The sequence below is a fragment of the Pleuronectes platessa genome, chromosome 18 (assembly GCF_947347685.1).
Source record: "Pleuronectes platessa chromosome 18, fPlePla1.1, whole genome shotgun sequence".
NCBI lineage: Eukaryota > Metazoa > Chordata > Actinopteri > Pleuronectiformes > Pleuronectidae > Pleuronectes > Pleuronectes platessa.
In genome coordinates, this window is record NC_070643.1 from 18,426,849 (window position 1) to 18,442,381 (window position 15,533).

Sequence of the window (15,533 nt, forward strand, 5' to 3'; positions counted from 1 at the left end):
TAATTCCTTGTGTGTGTGTGTGTGTGTGTGTGTGTGTGTGTGTGTTTGGTGAAGATTTAAAGGGGCAGGCCACCATTTTGACTCTATAAAGTCAGTTTAATAGCGATGAGAGGAACCACTCGGTCTGTGAAAACCGTTAAATAACTAATGTGGAGAAGCTTTTCCAGCTTCATTGGAAACATGTGAACATCTATGAAGCTGGAAAGAGTGGTACTGAAATTGCATTATGGGAAATGTAGGATCCTGTGTCCTGTTAACATTTAAGACCTTTTTTTTTTATAACAATATATTTCAGATCAGAAGTTTCAGGATGGGATCATCATACCGACACGGAAATGTTCAAACAACAGTGATATGTACACACACATGTTCACACATAAACAACCACAGACACAAAATCCAAACATCCCGCCCACATTAAACACACACATGCACATAACTCACCACATTATTCCCGTTCAAACACGCAATCGCACAACTGGATGTCCAAACACACGGCACTCACACGGAAATACATCACTCCTACACAAAATACAAACTCACTTACTCATACTCTCTGCTGGCCAAACAAATGAACAAACAAAGACACACACACACACACAAACACACACACACACAGACAGCCAACGGGGAGGAAATTCCATTTCATTTCCCGCACTGGTAAGGAGCAAGCTGGGGAATCAATACACAGCATCTCCAGCTGTCCTGAAGGGACAGATGTAGCAACGCGGCAAAATGTCGCTCTAATTCAATCCCCCACTGTTAACACACAGACACACACACACACACACACACACACACAGACACACAGGATGGAAGATGAGCTTTATTGTTACTCTGGTTTGAAAATGTGATCATAAAACAGCCGTATGAGCAGAATAATGTGCCGCAGGCTTGGAAAACAAGGCGGAGATCACAGGGAAGATTCTTAACCATCACAGCTAGGGATTTCTAGAGCTGGTTTTCAACTGGTCAAAATAAAACCAGTACACACCCGCTCACACCTGGCTTCTGTGTGCATTCTGAACAGATTACATCAGCACTCACTCCCAGGTCGAATGAAAAGGGTTTTAATTGGCTCGGATCAGCGGAGTTGGGAACATGACACCTGGGTGAACACGCTAAGCTGGCGAGACAGCGATGAGAGAGAGAGAGAGCGCCTCAGTCTAAGGGCGTTCAAGATGTCGATCATGAACGTAAAGGGAAACTCCTGCTCTGGCAATGAGAAGGGAGTCAATTGCTTCTATATAGCAGGTATACCCACATTTCTAGGGTTAAAGAGTTAAGACTGTAACAAATCATTTTTCTAACCCTGTATTCTAACATGTCTGTAGTGTGTAAAACATGTGGCAAAACCAAACACAAAGATACAAATACACTCACACAAACATATGAGCTTTACCTGTGCACAATACTGGGACTTGGCCACAGCTGCCAGGAGCTTGAGTATGGGCTGGGACTGGGACACCAGTGGGGAGACGGCGTGGATGACCGCTGTGAACTTTGGGTTCGGTTTGATGCCTGAAACACAACGAAAGACACAACAATCATTATTAAAGCACAATCATTATTAAAGCATTTCTTTTTAGAAACACAACCAGGAAGCGACTCCGACTGTCAGCCGCCCGTTTAAGCATCAGGCTCTTTGAACAGAATAAAGCCAGACGAGAACAGAAGCCGCTGATTCCAAACTCCTCACATCTATTTTCAGCGAGAGATGTTTGTCGCAATGAGTCTGTCATCCGTTCAAAAAATATAGATGATTTTTTAAATGTCAGGGATGTAGGTGTTTCAAGCCGGTCTTAAAATATTCAGCAACGTTTTTTGAAAATGTCAAATCTCTTGATCACTGGATATATTTCATTTTGTAAACTCTTCAGCAGACGACTCACCGCTGATGTGACTTTAAATTCGGTCTGACTTGATGTGAGAAAAAGACTAATTGAGGCTGAAACTGAGCAGGAAGTTAGATATTGAGAAAGACGGATCACAGAGGACGTTCAACTTTTCCTAATTTAAATCCAATCTAACCCAAAGCAACAAAGCGTGGCGCCGAGGAGATCGCATTAGACGAGTCTCCTTTACGCCACTGAGCAACCTCTGTGAGGAGGAGGAGACGCTGCAGTCTGAAAAGTTAGAGCTGGTGATTTGTAAAGAAAAAGTTAAAAGACTGCAGAGGTATATGCATCTGTAACAAGCTTATAATCAGACAACGAACAAAACCTGGAGCCTAAGTTCAGTCATGCAGCTGAATCTAGATTTTACATGTACTTGAAAAAGTTTCTTATTTTTTCCTGCACCCACAAGATCTTTATTCCATGTATAATAAATGTGTTGGGGCCTCTTTTTATACAATTATTGATTGTCTCTTTTTATTACTTACTCAGAAAGTTATAAGTGTACCTAATAAAGTGAGTTTACACTTGTTATGAGTCATTTATTATTCTAAACTCTTCTTTTCATCACAAATGTCCCAATAATCCAACTTCTTCTAGCTTCTGGATCAAACTTTCATTTTACTGAAGCAACAGAAACAAACGCTGCTCCTGCCGTGAGTCTTTGAGTGTTAATACATGATCTGTGTGTGTGTGTGTGTGTGTGTGTGTGTGTGTGTGTGTGTGTGTGTGTGTGTGTGTGTGTGTGTGTGTGTGTGTGTGTTTGTGTGTGGAAACCCATCAGCCACTAGCAGCCTTGTCTCCTGAAAACTCATCCGTGTTTAATTGCTTCCTGGTTGACGAAGTGGGCGTGGCGCTGTAATCCACATCTGTCACTGCACCCGTCCATTTCAATACCAGCACTCTGACCTGGGTGCTCCATCAACTGAGCTCATAGGTTTGCACTGAGCCCGTCTGTGTGTGCAGGAACGTGTGTGTGGATGTTTGCGGTGCCTTGGCAGCGCTGGATGATGATGGAGTGAGGGAGTGAGGGATGGAGAGGCTCCCGGGTCACAGGGATGTGGCAGGGGAGAACTCGGCGCTGCTGAACCGCAGCAGGAGGAATTGGCTTCTCTGCAGCAGCAGCAGTAACAGTGCTGACTCAAAAACCAATGATGGACGGATTGGTGTGTCAGCAGGACTAATACAAACATCCGTCAAAGGCCCATTCCGCCGCTGAATTTGCGGCGAGATACAGCCATTGGAGGAGAGCAGTCGATCGGGGGGGGTGAAGGCCATAATTCTGCTGCCCGGACAAGGTCCAAACACACAATCACAGCTGCACTAACATCTGCACAAACTGGCTTCCCCTACAAAACACTGTGACAAAATATTTGGCCGCAGGGTGATGGATGGTGAGAAACTTTTGTGATCAACCCTTATGGAGCAGTTCATTTCTCCACTGGTGTGTAGGGATGTGATTGTTGTTATGTAACCGCACTTTGTACTGTGTGTTAGTGTGTGTGTGTGTGTGTGTGTGTGTGTGTGTGACTGACCCAGTGTGGCGTAGTAGAAAGGGAAGTCTCCCAGGTACCCAGAGTACTGCGGCAGGGCAAACAGGCCCCCAGGGTGACTGTTCCACATCAGGCTGCTCCTGGAGCCGTGCTCCAGCACCCGGTCCTGGATGATCTGCACGCAGCCAAACAAAGTGAACACACGTTAGACCACAAATGAGACCGTGAGAGGGTTTTTTGATTTATACAAACTGTCAAGGACATGATGTCACATTAACGTGCTGCAGAGATTCAGACCGGTTTTTCAATTTAAAGGTCCCCTGTGCAGTTTATGAACTCTGGTGGTGTGAAGCAGAGACGCTTTTATGAACGGGGCCATGTTTATGCTCGTCTTGTGAGGACGCACATCAGTACCAGCACGAAGGTGAACTACAGAGGGCAGGAGGGAGAAGCTGTAAACACGGATGTAAACATTACAGCTCCCGCTTCATCTGACTTGAACTTAAGACTTTATGTTTCTCTGCAGAAAGTACTTCTCCATTTCTATAAAAAAAGTGCTATGTTAATGACTTGGAAATGTCGTCCCATAAATTCCACAAAGTCAAAAAGATGTTTAAAACTACCCACAATCCTCAGGAACTGCTGACTACAGCCCCACAAATCATCAGCTGTTAAAATAATTGTGTACACAGCCTCGTACCTTTGTTTTAAAGTTTTCTGCTCTGAATTAAACATTTTATGATCATGATTGATCTTGTAGCTGTTCGGCCTGGTTCCAGACCTAAAAGTCTTTTTATGAGGATATTTCTGAAACGTCGATGGGAAAATTTACTTCCTGGAACTGGAGCCATTCTAGAAGTGTCTCTATTCCTCTGCAGAAAAAGCAAAGTGAGGATTTAAAAGTCTGAAGCAAGTAAGGTAAAGGGATCTTCATCAGTCAGCTACACTGACAAGAACAAAAAGTCATCAGCTGTATCCGTCAGTCAGTCCGAGCCCGGATTCTCTCTTTGCCCAAATTGAGAAGTCAGTCAAACGGTCAGGAGACGTGAGAACAGACACTACTTTCCCCTGGACGCAGCTCAGGGGGGGGGAATAAAGAGCTATTACTGCCGTGCCCTTGAGCCACGTTAAATTGCTCCAGTAAAACAGACACAGGTTGGCGGTTGGTGTTTTATGGCGGCTGTAGAGTCGAGAGGTGACGGCCGGTCCTGGCTCTGTAACTCAGAGGACGGAGATATAAAGAGACGTGAGGGGGGGGGGGGCAGGTGATCGATGGGAGCGCGGGCTAATAGCTGAGTGAATCGTGAAAAGCTAATAACAACAGCCGGGGGGGGGGGGGGGGGGGGGGTTATGTAATAACGCTGATAAAGCCACGTGTAAATTCATCACTTGGTGGCAGCGACACGAGGAAGGGGAGAAAAACAACAACAACAACCGAGTGTGGGTTGGTTTTTAGTTTCCCAAGCTTTGTCCCCGAGGGGGGGGGGAATAACCATTTGCCTCGGACAAACAGACTAACTGGAAAAATCCGTTGGCTTCCTCTATAAAACCAATTCCTGCCACCTTAAAAAATCCAGAGTCCTCTCCACCTTATGAGGGGCAGTGCTGCTCGCTCGGCTGCAGCCCCCCTCCCCCCCCCCCCCCGTCGGGACATGATGGACGACTCAATCTGGCCTCAGAACAGCCACAATCAACCAATTAGAGCATGATAGATAAATCCTGCTTCACCGCCAGCACACTGTGAGCTCGCCTCTAATAGGTGAGTTTAATAGTTGGACCAGCGCGGCGCACATCCGGCTGTATTGACCTTGTGATTGGTCGAAATGTGTCCCACTCCTGACAGGGAAACACCGCATGATAGGTTGGAGTTGTGTTTCCATCACGCGTGCCGTCTCACATAAGGACACACACACACTGACACACACGTTTAGACACATACGCAGTTTGGAGTGGATCTGGAAAGTCATTAAAACGCAAGTGTGTTTGTGAGTGTGTGTGTGAGGAGATTCTATCTGTCAAGATATCGGAGTATGTGTGTGTTGTGTGTGTGTGAGAGTGTGTTTATCATTAAAGATCTGTGAGAAGGATGGGATGGGGGGGTGTGGGGGGGGTAGCGGCTCGACAGGATGAATAAACCATGTCGCTCGTTATCTCGGGGGCTGCCACAGCAACACCATTTACATATGTCACCCGTTCTCCTCTTCACCCTGTTCCCCCAACATTCTTCCCCTCGCTTCTTTTATACAGGACAGTCAGTCAGGATTAAGTGTTTAGCGCGCCCACATACACACTGCCACACACACACACACACAGACTTTCGCCATGTCACCTTGCTCTTTAGTGCAGAGTGACATGTCAACAGGGCTATGGCTGGGTGGTGCCATGCCGATCCGGGCTGACACACGGCTTGACATATTGGGATGTGTGTGTGTGTGTGTGTGTGTGTGTGTGTGTGTGTGTGTGTGTGTGTGTGTGTGTGTTTGAGAGATAGGGGTAGATAAACAGACCAGAGATGTAGAGCTGGGCAAAAATCAGACAGACTCTAGACGCCGAAGCCTCGACCTATTACGTGGGGTGTGTGTTTGAGAGTGTAGCAGCTCTATGTGTTTGTGTTTGTGTGTGTGTGTGTGTGTGTGTGTGTGTGTGTGTGAGTGTGTGTGTGTAAAAGTCAAATTTTGATGTATGATTTGGGAGGTTATGGAGTAAATAAGATGGCGGCATTGAGGAGAGCCTTGCTCCGAGGCTCTAGCGCTGCAGTCGGAGAGGAAATGAAATGCGTGATGGGATGAGAGAGAGAAGACATTTGTAACCAGGACGAGACACCGGCGCTGCACCCGGGGTTTTATCCCTGCATCTAGGAAGCACTTGTTTAAACTGAATAATGAGGGATGGGGATTGGACGGATGAATTGTTTTTCCAGTCACAAATTCCCTAAGGGGGGGGGTTATTGTTAACGGGGTGGATGCACTTGACAATAAGAGGTTGGAGGGAGGACGAGGGAGGGAGGCAGGGAGGCTCCACCCACTCTGTCCTCTGAGAATCAACCAGTGAGCCTGGATGGATTCCAACAGGTGGGAAAAATAAGAATGAATCCCGACTTTTATAACTTTTTAAAACACCATTAGTTTTGGCAGAATTGACTTAATTTACTATTTTAATCTTCATCTCCATGACCCCATTCGGTACGAGCATTGTTTTTCTCTCAACTCTCATTTCTTGGTCTTCAGAACTTCTCTCCCCCCCCCCCCCCCCCCCCCCTCGCCTCACATATGACTCCTAGGACTTCTTCATCTGCTTCCTCTGTGTCTCTCTTTTATCACTTTGCATCTGTTGTGTTTAATCTAACTTGTTTAACTTAACTTTTAACAAGAAATCCTAATGGTCTCTGAGGATTCAGGCATTCTGCTCTTGGCCCCTTTGCATCAACAACACTCCATCAGATGAGCTAATATATTGTGAAACGTGGAGTTTCCAGGGTCATAATTTGAGTGCTACACCCTTTTTTCAATCCACTTTGGATAAAACAGAGAAGCAGCTCGTGAGAAGCTTCATTTTTCCTCTGGAAACGACACATTCTCACCAAGAGACCAGAGTGATGCCGGAGAATAGAGCAAAGATTCCAGAGTCTGCTGTGACAGTGCAGCTCTGAGAGAGAGATTGATGATGGAGGAGGAGAGAGGACAGAAGGGCGGGTGTTTGCGTGTGTGTGTGTGTGTGTGTGTGTGTGTGTGTGTGTGTGTGTGTGTGTGTGTCTTGACTCCTCACCTCCAGCGTGGTCAGCACTATCTTCTCCACAGAGGAGAAGTAGGCCTCCCACAGGAACTGCGTCTGCTGTCTGAGGGACAGGATCTTGTCCTGGTGGATGGAGCGCACCGTGGTCGGGATCTGTGAAACGACAAACACTCAGTCAGTCAGCAGGAAATACGGAAGCTGGTTGTTAATGATTGATCTGGGACCTTAAATGTGGTGGCAGGAAGTTTCTAATTGGTCCCGTGGATACACTCAGGAAACTCCCACCAACAGATGGGAACTGTCGGCTGAGGCAGACTCTGTACTGCAGTTTGTTTGAGCAGTGGCCACAACTATTTTTAGGTGATTTGGGTCAAATCCAAGTCTCAAATGTTCCCAATGCAATTTTACAGAGTGACTCTGAGTCCTGGAGGGAAAGTCTGAGTCAAGTCTCGAGGTTTAATAAACAAACTGCGAGTAGAGTCGCTTTTTCCTTCAGGTCTTTTAACATCCTGGTTAAGTTTGACTATAAATCATGACTGATATGAGCCACATCAGAATCAGCTTCAAGTTCAATATATTGAGTTGTTTGATTTCTTTACAAACTATAAAATTTTGAGTTAAACAGACAAAAAAAGCTAATTTAATTTTAAAGTTAATTTATTTGTCATACGGGTTTGATTGTGACATCTAAGGAATCACCGCCAATATCGTTATTCCCTAATATCTGCTTGAGTTGCTTGAAAACTATGAGCACAAGTTGTATTTGTGTTTGTTGGTAATGTGAAGAATTACTTCATCACCTTGAAAACGACCATCAATGGATTTTAGTTTAATTCAAGATAAAGTGGGATTATATTTAAGGGAATGAAGCAAATAACAAAATTAATTAGATTCATTTAGAAAGTATTTGAGGTAGAAAAAGCCTAAATGCTGCAGCAAATAATATTTTATTTATATCAAATAGTTTTGTAAGCAGGCAGCGGATCTGAATCCAGTGGAAAACCTTTGTCACGTGGTGAAACGCTCAACGTGCAGCAGAATCCCAAAGGAACATTGACTCTTGATATGTTATTACTGTAGTGTTCCTAATAAAGTGCTCTGTGAGTCTATATAAATCATAATGTTGTTGTAAAACAAATAGACACAGGATTTCTCAGCCCCGTTTGAGGCTACACACATTGAGCTGCTCATTACAAAACATCATAAAACTCAATGTCAAACAATATTATTACACACTTCATCCCAATTAAGATTTAATTGGGCATATAATTATGCCCCCCCCATCCCATGAAGCTGGAGCAATTTCAGCCAAATCCACTCGGTTTATTTGCCCTCTCGTGGAACAATGGGAGGATTTTGAGTGTTATTTTCAAACAGACAATAACTCATTGAGCTGCTTCAGGTTGGTCTGGATGAAGACCACCGCAGTGTGTTTAATGTGTCAGCAGCCAGAGGGAAACAGGTTCGATTCCCAGCTGCTGTGGCTCTGCGGTGAGGTGGTTCAGCGTCTTCGGGCTGTTACCTGCAGCAGGAGCCGCTCGTCGCCGATGACCGCTGCTGTGTTCCAGTCGATGATCTCTGAGAAAGGCAGCTCCCAGCCGTTACTCAGCATCACGGGCACACACGCAGCCTGGAAGACACACAAACACACACACACACACAGAGAGTGAGGCTTGGACATGAGCCTTTACAAACAACATCACAGCTCCAGCCGAATCGAGCCTGTGCTGCGACATATCGATTTGGTTTTTGTCAAAGCCGACACACGTGGCTCCTTTCATGACTGTTCTCACACTCAATTCCCCCGCTAGGTGGAAATATAATGTTCTATTTCAAGCTTCTTTGGCGCAACATGGAGACATCGTACAGAAGAACCAGTCCGCAGTGCGATTATTGATGTTTTTGAATCTCATGTCTGTAAAGACGACAACTCGATCATCTACAAGCTACATGAGGTGTCACAGCAGAAAGTGTCATCGAGGCTGAAGAGGAAAAAAACAGCTGCTTCAAAAACAATACAATTGAACCACAGTTAACAAATGTATATACACATTTCTAGATGAAGGAAATAACCTACTTTTAATTGAATCGTCAGAATTGGATTATGTATTTAAAGGTGCATTAATTTATGTTTTTGGGCACTAGAGGGCAGCAGTATAAATTTAGTAAACAACACTTACACATTATCACCTTGTTGGAGTTTATATCTTGTGTTTGCAGACGTTGTTTTAGAGCCTGATGTTTGTTGTCATTTGAGTTTTATTTTTGTTACAACCGTGAGGGCTCTTTAGAGGCTAAGTGTTCCGCCATGTCAGCTGGCTGGTCACCAACTGTGTGTGTCTGTGGTGTGATGCTGAGAGTCTCCACTTCCTCCCATTGTACAAAAATAAAACCAAAAAATACCCCTGATGAGGATTCCACCATCTTTCACCCCTGGTGTCTAAAGTTATGCTGGAGTAGAGCAGAGGTATCAAGGCCATGAGTCATATAAGTATTAGTAGTATTTTTATAGCATCTCTATAGCAATGTCCATGTCCTATCCACTTACATGGAGGAGGTGGGGTTAATTACCTATACTACACCAAGCCACCAGGGGGAGATTTTGGAGCTGTCTATGGACCATAATTAACTAAAAGTTTTAGGTTGTTTTGGGTTTAAAACCAAAACAAGGAGCTAAAAGACAAACAATGCTGAATAGCTCTGACACGAAGTCATAACTTTCACATTATACAATATAAAAATATTAAATAGTCCAGCATTAATTAAGTAGAGAATTCCTCCCTGGAACAGTCCACAAATATAAGCTGAAATATAACCTAAAGCACAAATGCCTGATTCAAATTTAACATCAAACATGAGGCTCGCTCAGCAGCTGAGCAATCAGATAAACAGAAATAAGTTTGAACATATAATCTTGATAAGCAGGCGGGCGGCATATGTTCGCTGTGATGATGATGACAGATATAAATATGCAGAAAATTATCAGCCATTTGTTGGAGAGCGGATCAGAGTCGAGAGATCTGGAGTGAAAAGTTGTTCGTCAGCTGCAGACGTGTGGATTTACAGAAACCAGATTACATTTACTCACTCTGCTTTAACATTTGTGAACGAAGCAGAAAAAGAAAAAGAAAAAAGATTGTAAAAAGGTTTTCTGATTCTGTTTGATTCATAAAATTGATGATGAATCATTCAGGAGCCTGAAAACCAAAGATTTGTTTTCAGACCAAATGTGATGTGAGCACGAGATGTCACTTTGTGCACCTGTTGACACATTAATAGGAAATGTGACCTCGGGTGCAGGAGAGTTAATTACTCGGAGCAGGAGAAATGATAAAGAGATGAGAGGGGAGGAATTAGAAGAGATGAAAAACAGAAGAAGAAGAAGAAGAAGAAGAAGAAGAAGAAGAAGAAGAAGAAGAAGAAGAAAGTGGAAGGAAGATGGAATGACAAATGAAAAGAGGGGAGAGGCCGTGGAGCTGAATGTGACCTTTGGCAGAGGAGTGGCAGTGGGATGGAGGGATGAGAGGAGAGGGAGAGAAAACGGCTGGTGTGGGGGTTTGTGTGCGTGTAAGTGAGGGTGTGTGTTTGTGTGTGTGTGCGTGTGTGTTTGTGGTGGGAGTTTGATGTAATGACGGCCCTGTCACTCCCAGGTCATAAAGGTGTCAGCTAAACCAGAAGTGGCCCTTGGGCTCTGCTGTTTGTCTCACACGCACACACACACACACACACACACACACTAACACAAACGCACACACACTTACTTACTTAACACACAGACCTGACCTCTATTAGGAATTGCTTTCTCATGCAAACGCCAAAGCCTGTAAATACTCTCCCTCCGTCTTCCCCTAGATGGTGTGAGTCGATGGATGGGGTGAGTCGGACGAGTGGGGAGAGGAGACGAGGGGGCACATTTCCCTCCTGAGTGAAGTGCGGCAGTGTGTGTGTGTGTGTGTGTGTGTGTGTGTGTGTGGCAGCTGATAGTGAGATAAGCGAAGTTGTGTGAGTGCCCTCTGTGGACGGCAGCAGAGTGTGGTGAGGAGAAGTAAAGGACAGTGCAGCAGCTGATGCAGAAGTGAGCAGTGCAGACAAAGGAGTGAGTAAAAGAGAATACGTAGATGAGGCGTGTGAGTAAAGTGGAGGTAGAGGCAGATCCAGGAAATGGAAATGACAATGAGATTCGTTTAGAGACATGAGGTCTGGAAAATTTCCAGAATCTAGATTTTGTAAACCCCCCCCCCACCCCCAAGCTTCAGATTCATTTGGGCAGATAATCGTCAGCGAGTGACCTCCAGTCGGGAACGCCCCCCCGATTGTTGCAATGGGGTCTAAAATGGGCCCAATTACTCTCTAGTGTGCAGCAGCACTTTAGGATTCACACAGTTTATTGACTCCTTCTGCAAACAAGTCCTCTTGAGTGGAGGGAGGTCAAATACAAAATGGAAGTTACAGCCCAGCTAATAAACCACAGAACACTTCCCCCACTTTGGACAGAAGGTGATTGGCTGCTGGTCATCAGTGGAAATTCAACTTAGTGAGTATTTATATCACCTCCGAGAACAAATCCACCAGTCGTGACACAAAAACAAAACTGATTTTCAAATGTGACGCAGGACTTTACTCTCTATTCTCACTCTTTAATGCTGAATTCCAAACTGTTGCTTTGGGCTCAACGACACAGAGACGAGAGAAAGATAATTGTTCACGATTAAAATAGTTGTTAAACAACAAATGAACAGATAAAAGAGTTTTCTGACAGATTTACATTTTTCCTGCAGCCTCGTGAACCTTCCAGTGTTTCTATAAAACAGTTTAGAAGCAGGAAGCAGCAGCTCATCCTCCCAGTGACGCTCTCGTTTGTTTGTATTAATGACTCCATAAAGGTGCTTATGATTTAGAGATCCTTTAATGATAGAGGTATACAGCACTATTAAAACAAATGTGGGAGGTTGAGTGGCTCAATTTCTTCCTCGTTATATCCCGGGTAAGCATGAATTTACAGCATGTGCGTTGTTTTCTTATATTGTGCGTGCGTTTGTGTGTGTGTGTGTGTGTGTTTGTGCGTCTTGTTTACCTGCAGCGCCTCGAGGAAGCGAAAGGAGCCCAGTCGTCTGCCACGGGGAACCAAACAGAAGGTGGAGTTGTGTAGCATTTCCTTGTAGTCGTACCTGCAGAGACACAACAGACACACACACACCATGAGCTCAAGGACACGAACAAGAGCCGCGCGGGGACACAACTTGTGTAATCAGAGGAACACGCAGTACACGCGTCACTGCTGTGATGTTGTCGGTGGTGCACCACGGTTGAACACACACAGCATGTGGAGTTTGTGATTGTCACTGTCACATTCATTCACAAACTTTTAATGACATGAACCCAAATAAAGAACATTTTAAATCATGAAAGAATTAATTTTGGGAACGTTATATCCCATGTAGCAAAAGATAGAGGAATTAAAGAGCCTCAGTTTTATTATATTATATTATTTGACTTAATATTTCTAATCAATTTGACTAGCCTGAGTTATTTAAAAACTGTGTAAATGCTCTTATTTTGTTTGCCTACAGTTAATCTAAGAAAATAAAGTACATTTAATAATTTTGTTTTTGTCTTCCCTCTCCCCTTCCTCCCATCTCTCCCACACTGCACATCGCCTCCTCTCCATCTCCATCCCTCCATCTCTCAGAGCAGGAGGAGGATGCTGTGCTCCCTCTCCTCCCGCTGCCCCCTCATCCCTCTCTCTCTCCAGTGAGGTGTGTCTTATTGCTCTCCAAACAGAGTGATCAACCCTGCCAGGGGTAATGAGCTGAGAGCGACACCTGCTCCCACCACACCACACCGCTGCCTCTGTGTGTGTGTGTGTGTGTGTGTGTGTGTGTGTGTGTGTGTGTGTGTGTGACAGAGAGTGTGTTTCTGTGTATCATTGTGTTATTTTTTGCACGGATGCTGCTTTCCCATGTTTTGACAGTTTGTGTGCTCAAGTACAGCGATGGTGATGTGTGTGAGTGTGTGTGTGTGTGTGTGTGTGTGTGGTGTGTGTGTGTGTGTGTGTGTGTGTGTGTGAGAACCATGTTTAGAAATGAGGATGTTTCTAGTTTGATACAGATATTTACTTTCTCCTCCACTGAATCCACATTACGTCATGTTTAAGCCCCAGTCCTACTCTTTTGTTCTCTTTCTCTCCTCCCTTCTTGCTTTTCTATTTCTTCATTCTCTCTTTCTCTAGATGTGAACATCAAGAGAACGTCCCCGGTGTGTTACTCCTCTCTGCCGCTCCCATGTAAACACAGAGCTAATAAGTATCACCAAACACAGAGAGTCAACATGTCAGTCAACAGAACAGAACCGGCCTGCTGTCTGACGTCTAATTACTTTTCTCTCCTCGTTTTTCTCTTTCTTAAATAAACAGTTAATGCAAAAGGTAGAAATGATTCTTTTCACCGTGCACAGTTGTTTACCGCTGCACGAAGACACTGATCACAAGATTATTAAGTAAACAACAGCTGCTTAAAACAATGACGGCTCAGAGAATGTGCTTTAATATAGAGAGAGGCCGACAAAGGTGAAAATTGGCAGAAAGCAGAGAAGAAGAATTAATTTTTGCACCGAGTCTCTGATAGATTGTAAGAACAACACGAAAGAAGAACTAGAAGAGAACCTGGAGATCACAGACCTCCACCTTGGATGACTGGTCACTTCATCACCATATACATGATTTGCAATCAGATGCATGTGGATCATTATCTGGATCCACAAACAATGTTTAACAAACTGCTATTTTGTTCTGAACCAAATTGCATTCATTGGAATATTGGGTGATGCCCCCAACCCTCCAAAGATTTAATGGAAATAAGCTCAATAGTTTTTGCATAATCCTGCTAACTAACAAACAAACACACACACACACACACAAACACACTCACACACGGGGGTGAAAAGATAACCTCCTCTGTGAAGAGCTGAGGTGAGTGACTGTGCCACCAATGGTGTTTCTTTAAAAATCAATACACATCAAAATACATTCATTCAACAATTATTGCAAACTTGACTTTGTTTATTTATTTGGTTAAAGAATACAATATAAATAATGAGCCCTGAGGGTTGAACAGGTTGGGGGTTAAGAGACTGGTGAGGCAGAAAATCATTTTTCATTTAGCCATAGTCTAAACAAGGTGAAGGTTACACAAGGCACACACACACACACACACACACACACACACACACACACACACACACACACACACACACACACACACACACACACACACACACACACACACACACACACACACACACACACACACACACACCTACTGATGATGCTGTGAGTGTACTGTAGCTTGTACAGAAGTGTGACAGTGATTGCTGATGCTGCCTTCTGTGTGCCTGCGAATATGGACTGAGCTGACAGGGTGAAGCTGGAAGCCAAACACACACACAAACACACACACACACACACAAACACACAACATGGTGACTGCTGATGTTGGCTGCGAGATGCTGCCATGTCTCTCCTTTACCCGAGCTCTAATGAAGTGCAGGGACGTGACAGGCTGTGATAAAATCCCACCCTCATTCACATCTACATGCACAACATTCTGTGCAGCACATAATGCAGTTATCACATGCACGGTCACACACACACAAACACACACACACAGATCGACAAACCCGCTGACACACATGCAACGCAAACAAGCGACAGCTGCACGCCCTCACATTGACGTTCCATCACCTGTCGATGGAGACGAAGAAGCTATCTTAGCCCATATTCCCACACCAGCTGTCTGCATGGAAGGTGTGTGTGTGTGTGTGTGTGTGTGTGCATGTGTGTGTGTGTGTGTGTGCATGTGTGTGCAACAGCCTCTGATGGCACTGAATATCAATGTGTGGATTAAACTCACAGAAGCCCTGCACATGTCTCATCTAACTGCTTCCATCTTCTGCCTCATGTTGCTGCGTGTTTCTTTTTAACCAAATAATCAATAATGTAAAACGTTAAAGTGTCTCCAGCCTCTTGCAGGTTTGCAGGCGGCTCATTGGCTGGTTTCTCAAAACCTAAGCAACCCTAGATTCGGCCTCGCAGACACAATATTCCCTCCAGCAGCTGGTGTTGGTGGTTTTCGAGGTTTGTTTGAGACGAGGGGGTCGCAGCAGAACCCCCCCCCCCCCCCACGACGAGGACGTCCCCCGCCGTGTAAACCCACTTTCACTTCCTTTCTTCTCGCCTCTCTCTCTTCCTCTCCTCACTCCTCTTCCTTCCTTTGAGCCTGTTGCTGGTTTGAAGTCTGTGGTTCAGAGGCCACAGCTCGCTTCTGCTGTCGTCTTCTTCTCCTCCTCCTCTTCTTCTTCTTCTTCTCTGTTTTTCCTTGTCTAGCAACAGCTCTCCCTCTGTTTTATTTGGTCCATG

At 44.7% G+C, this 15,533-nt stretch overlaps 1 protein-coding gene across 1 annotated transcript in view; it reads right to left on the reverse strand.

Annotated features, from left to right (window-relative positions):
• ext1b (exostosin glycosyltransferase 1b) overlaps window positions 1–15,533 on the reverse strand; it is a 100,961-nt gene that overhangs the window by 12,367 nt on the left and 73,061 nt on the right. The window contains exons 2-6 of the mRNA XM_053446064.1: window positions 12,195–12,288; window positions 8,643–8,750; window positions 7,154–7,273; window positions 3,431–3,563; window positions 1,403–1,521 (exon numbers count right to left, since the gene is read on the reverse strand). Coding sequence (XP_053302039.1) covers window positions 1,403–1,521; window positions 3,431–3,563; window positions 7,154–7,273; window positions 8,643–8,750; window positions 12,195–12,288 — 574 coding nt within the window. The remainder of the gene's footprint in view (window positions 1–1,402; window positions 1,522–3,430; window positions 3,564–7,153; window positions 7,274–8,642; window positions 8,751–12,194; window positions 12,289–15,533) is intronic.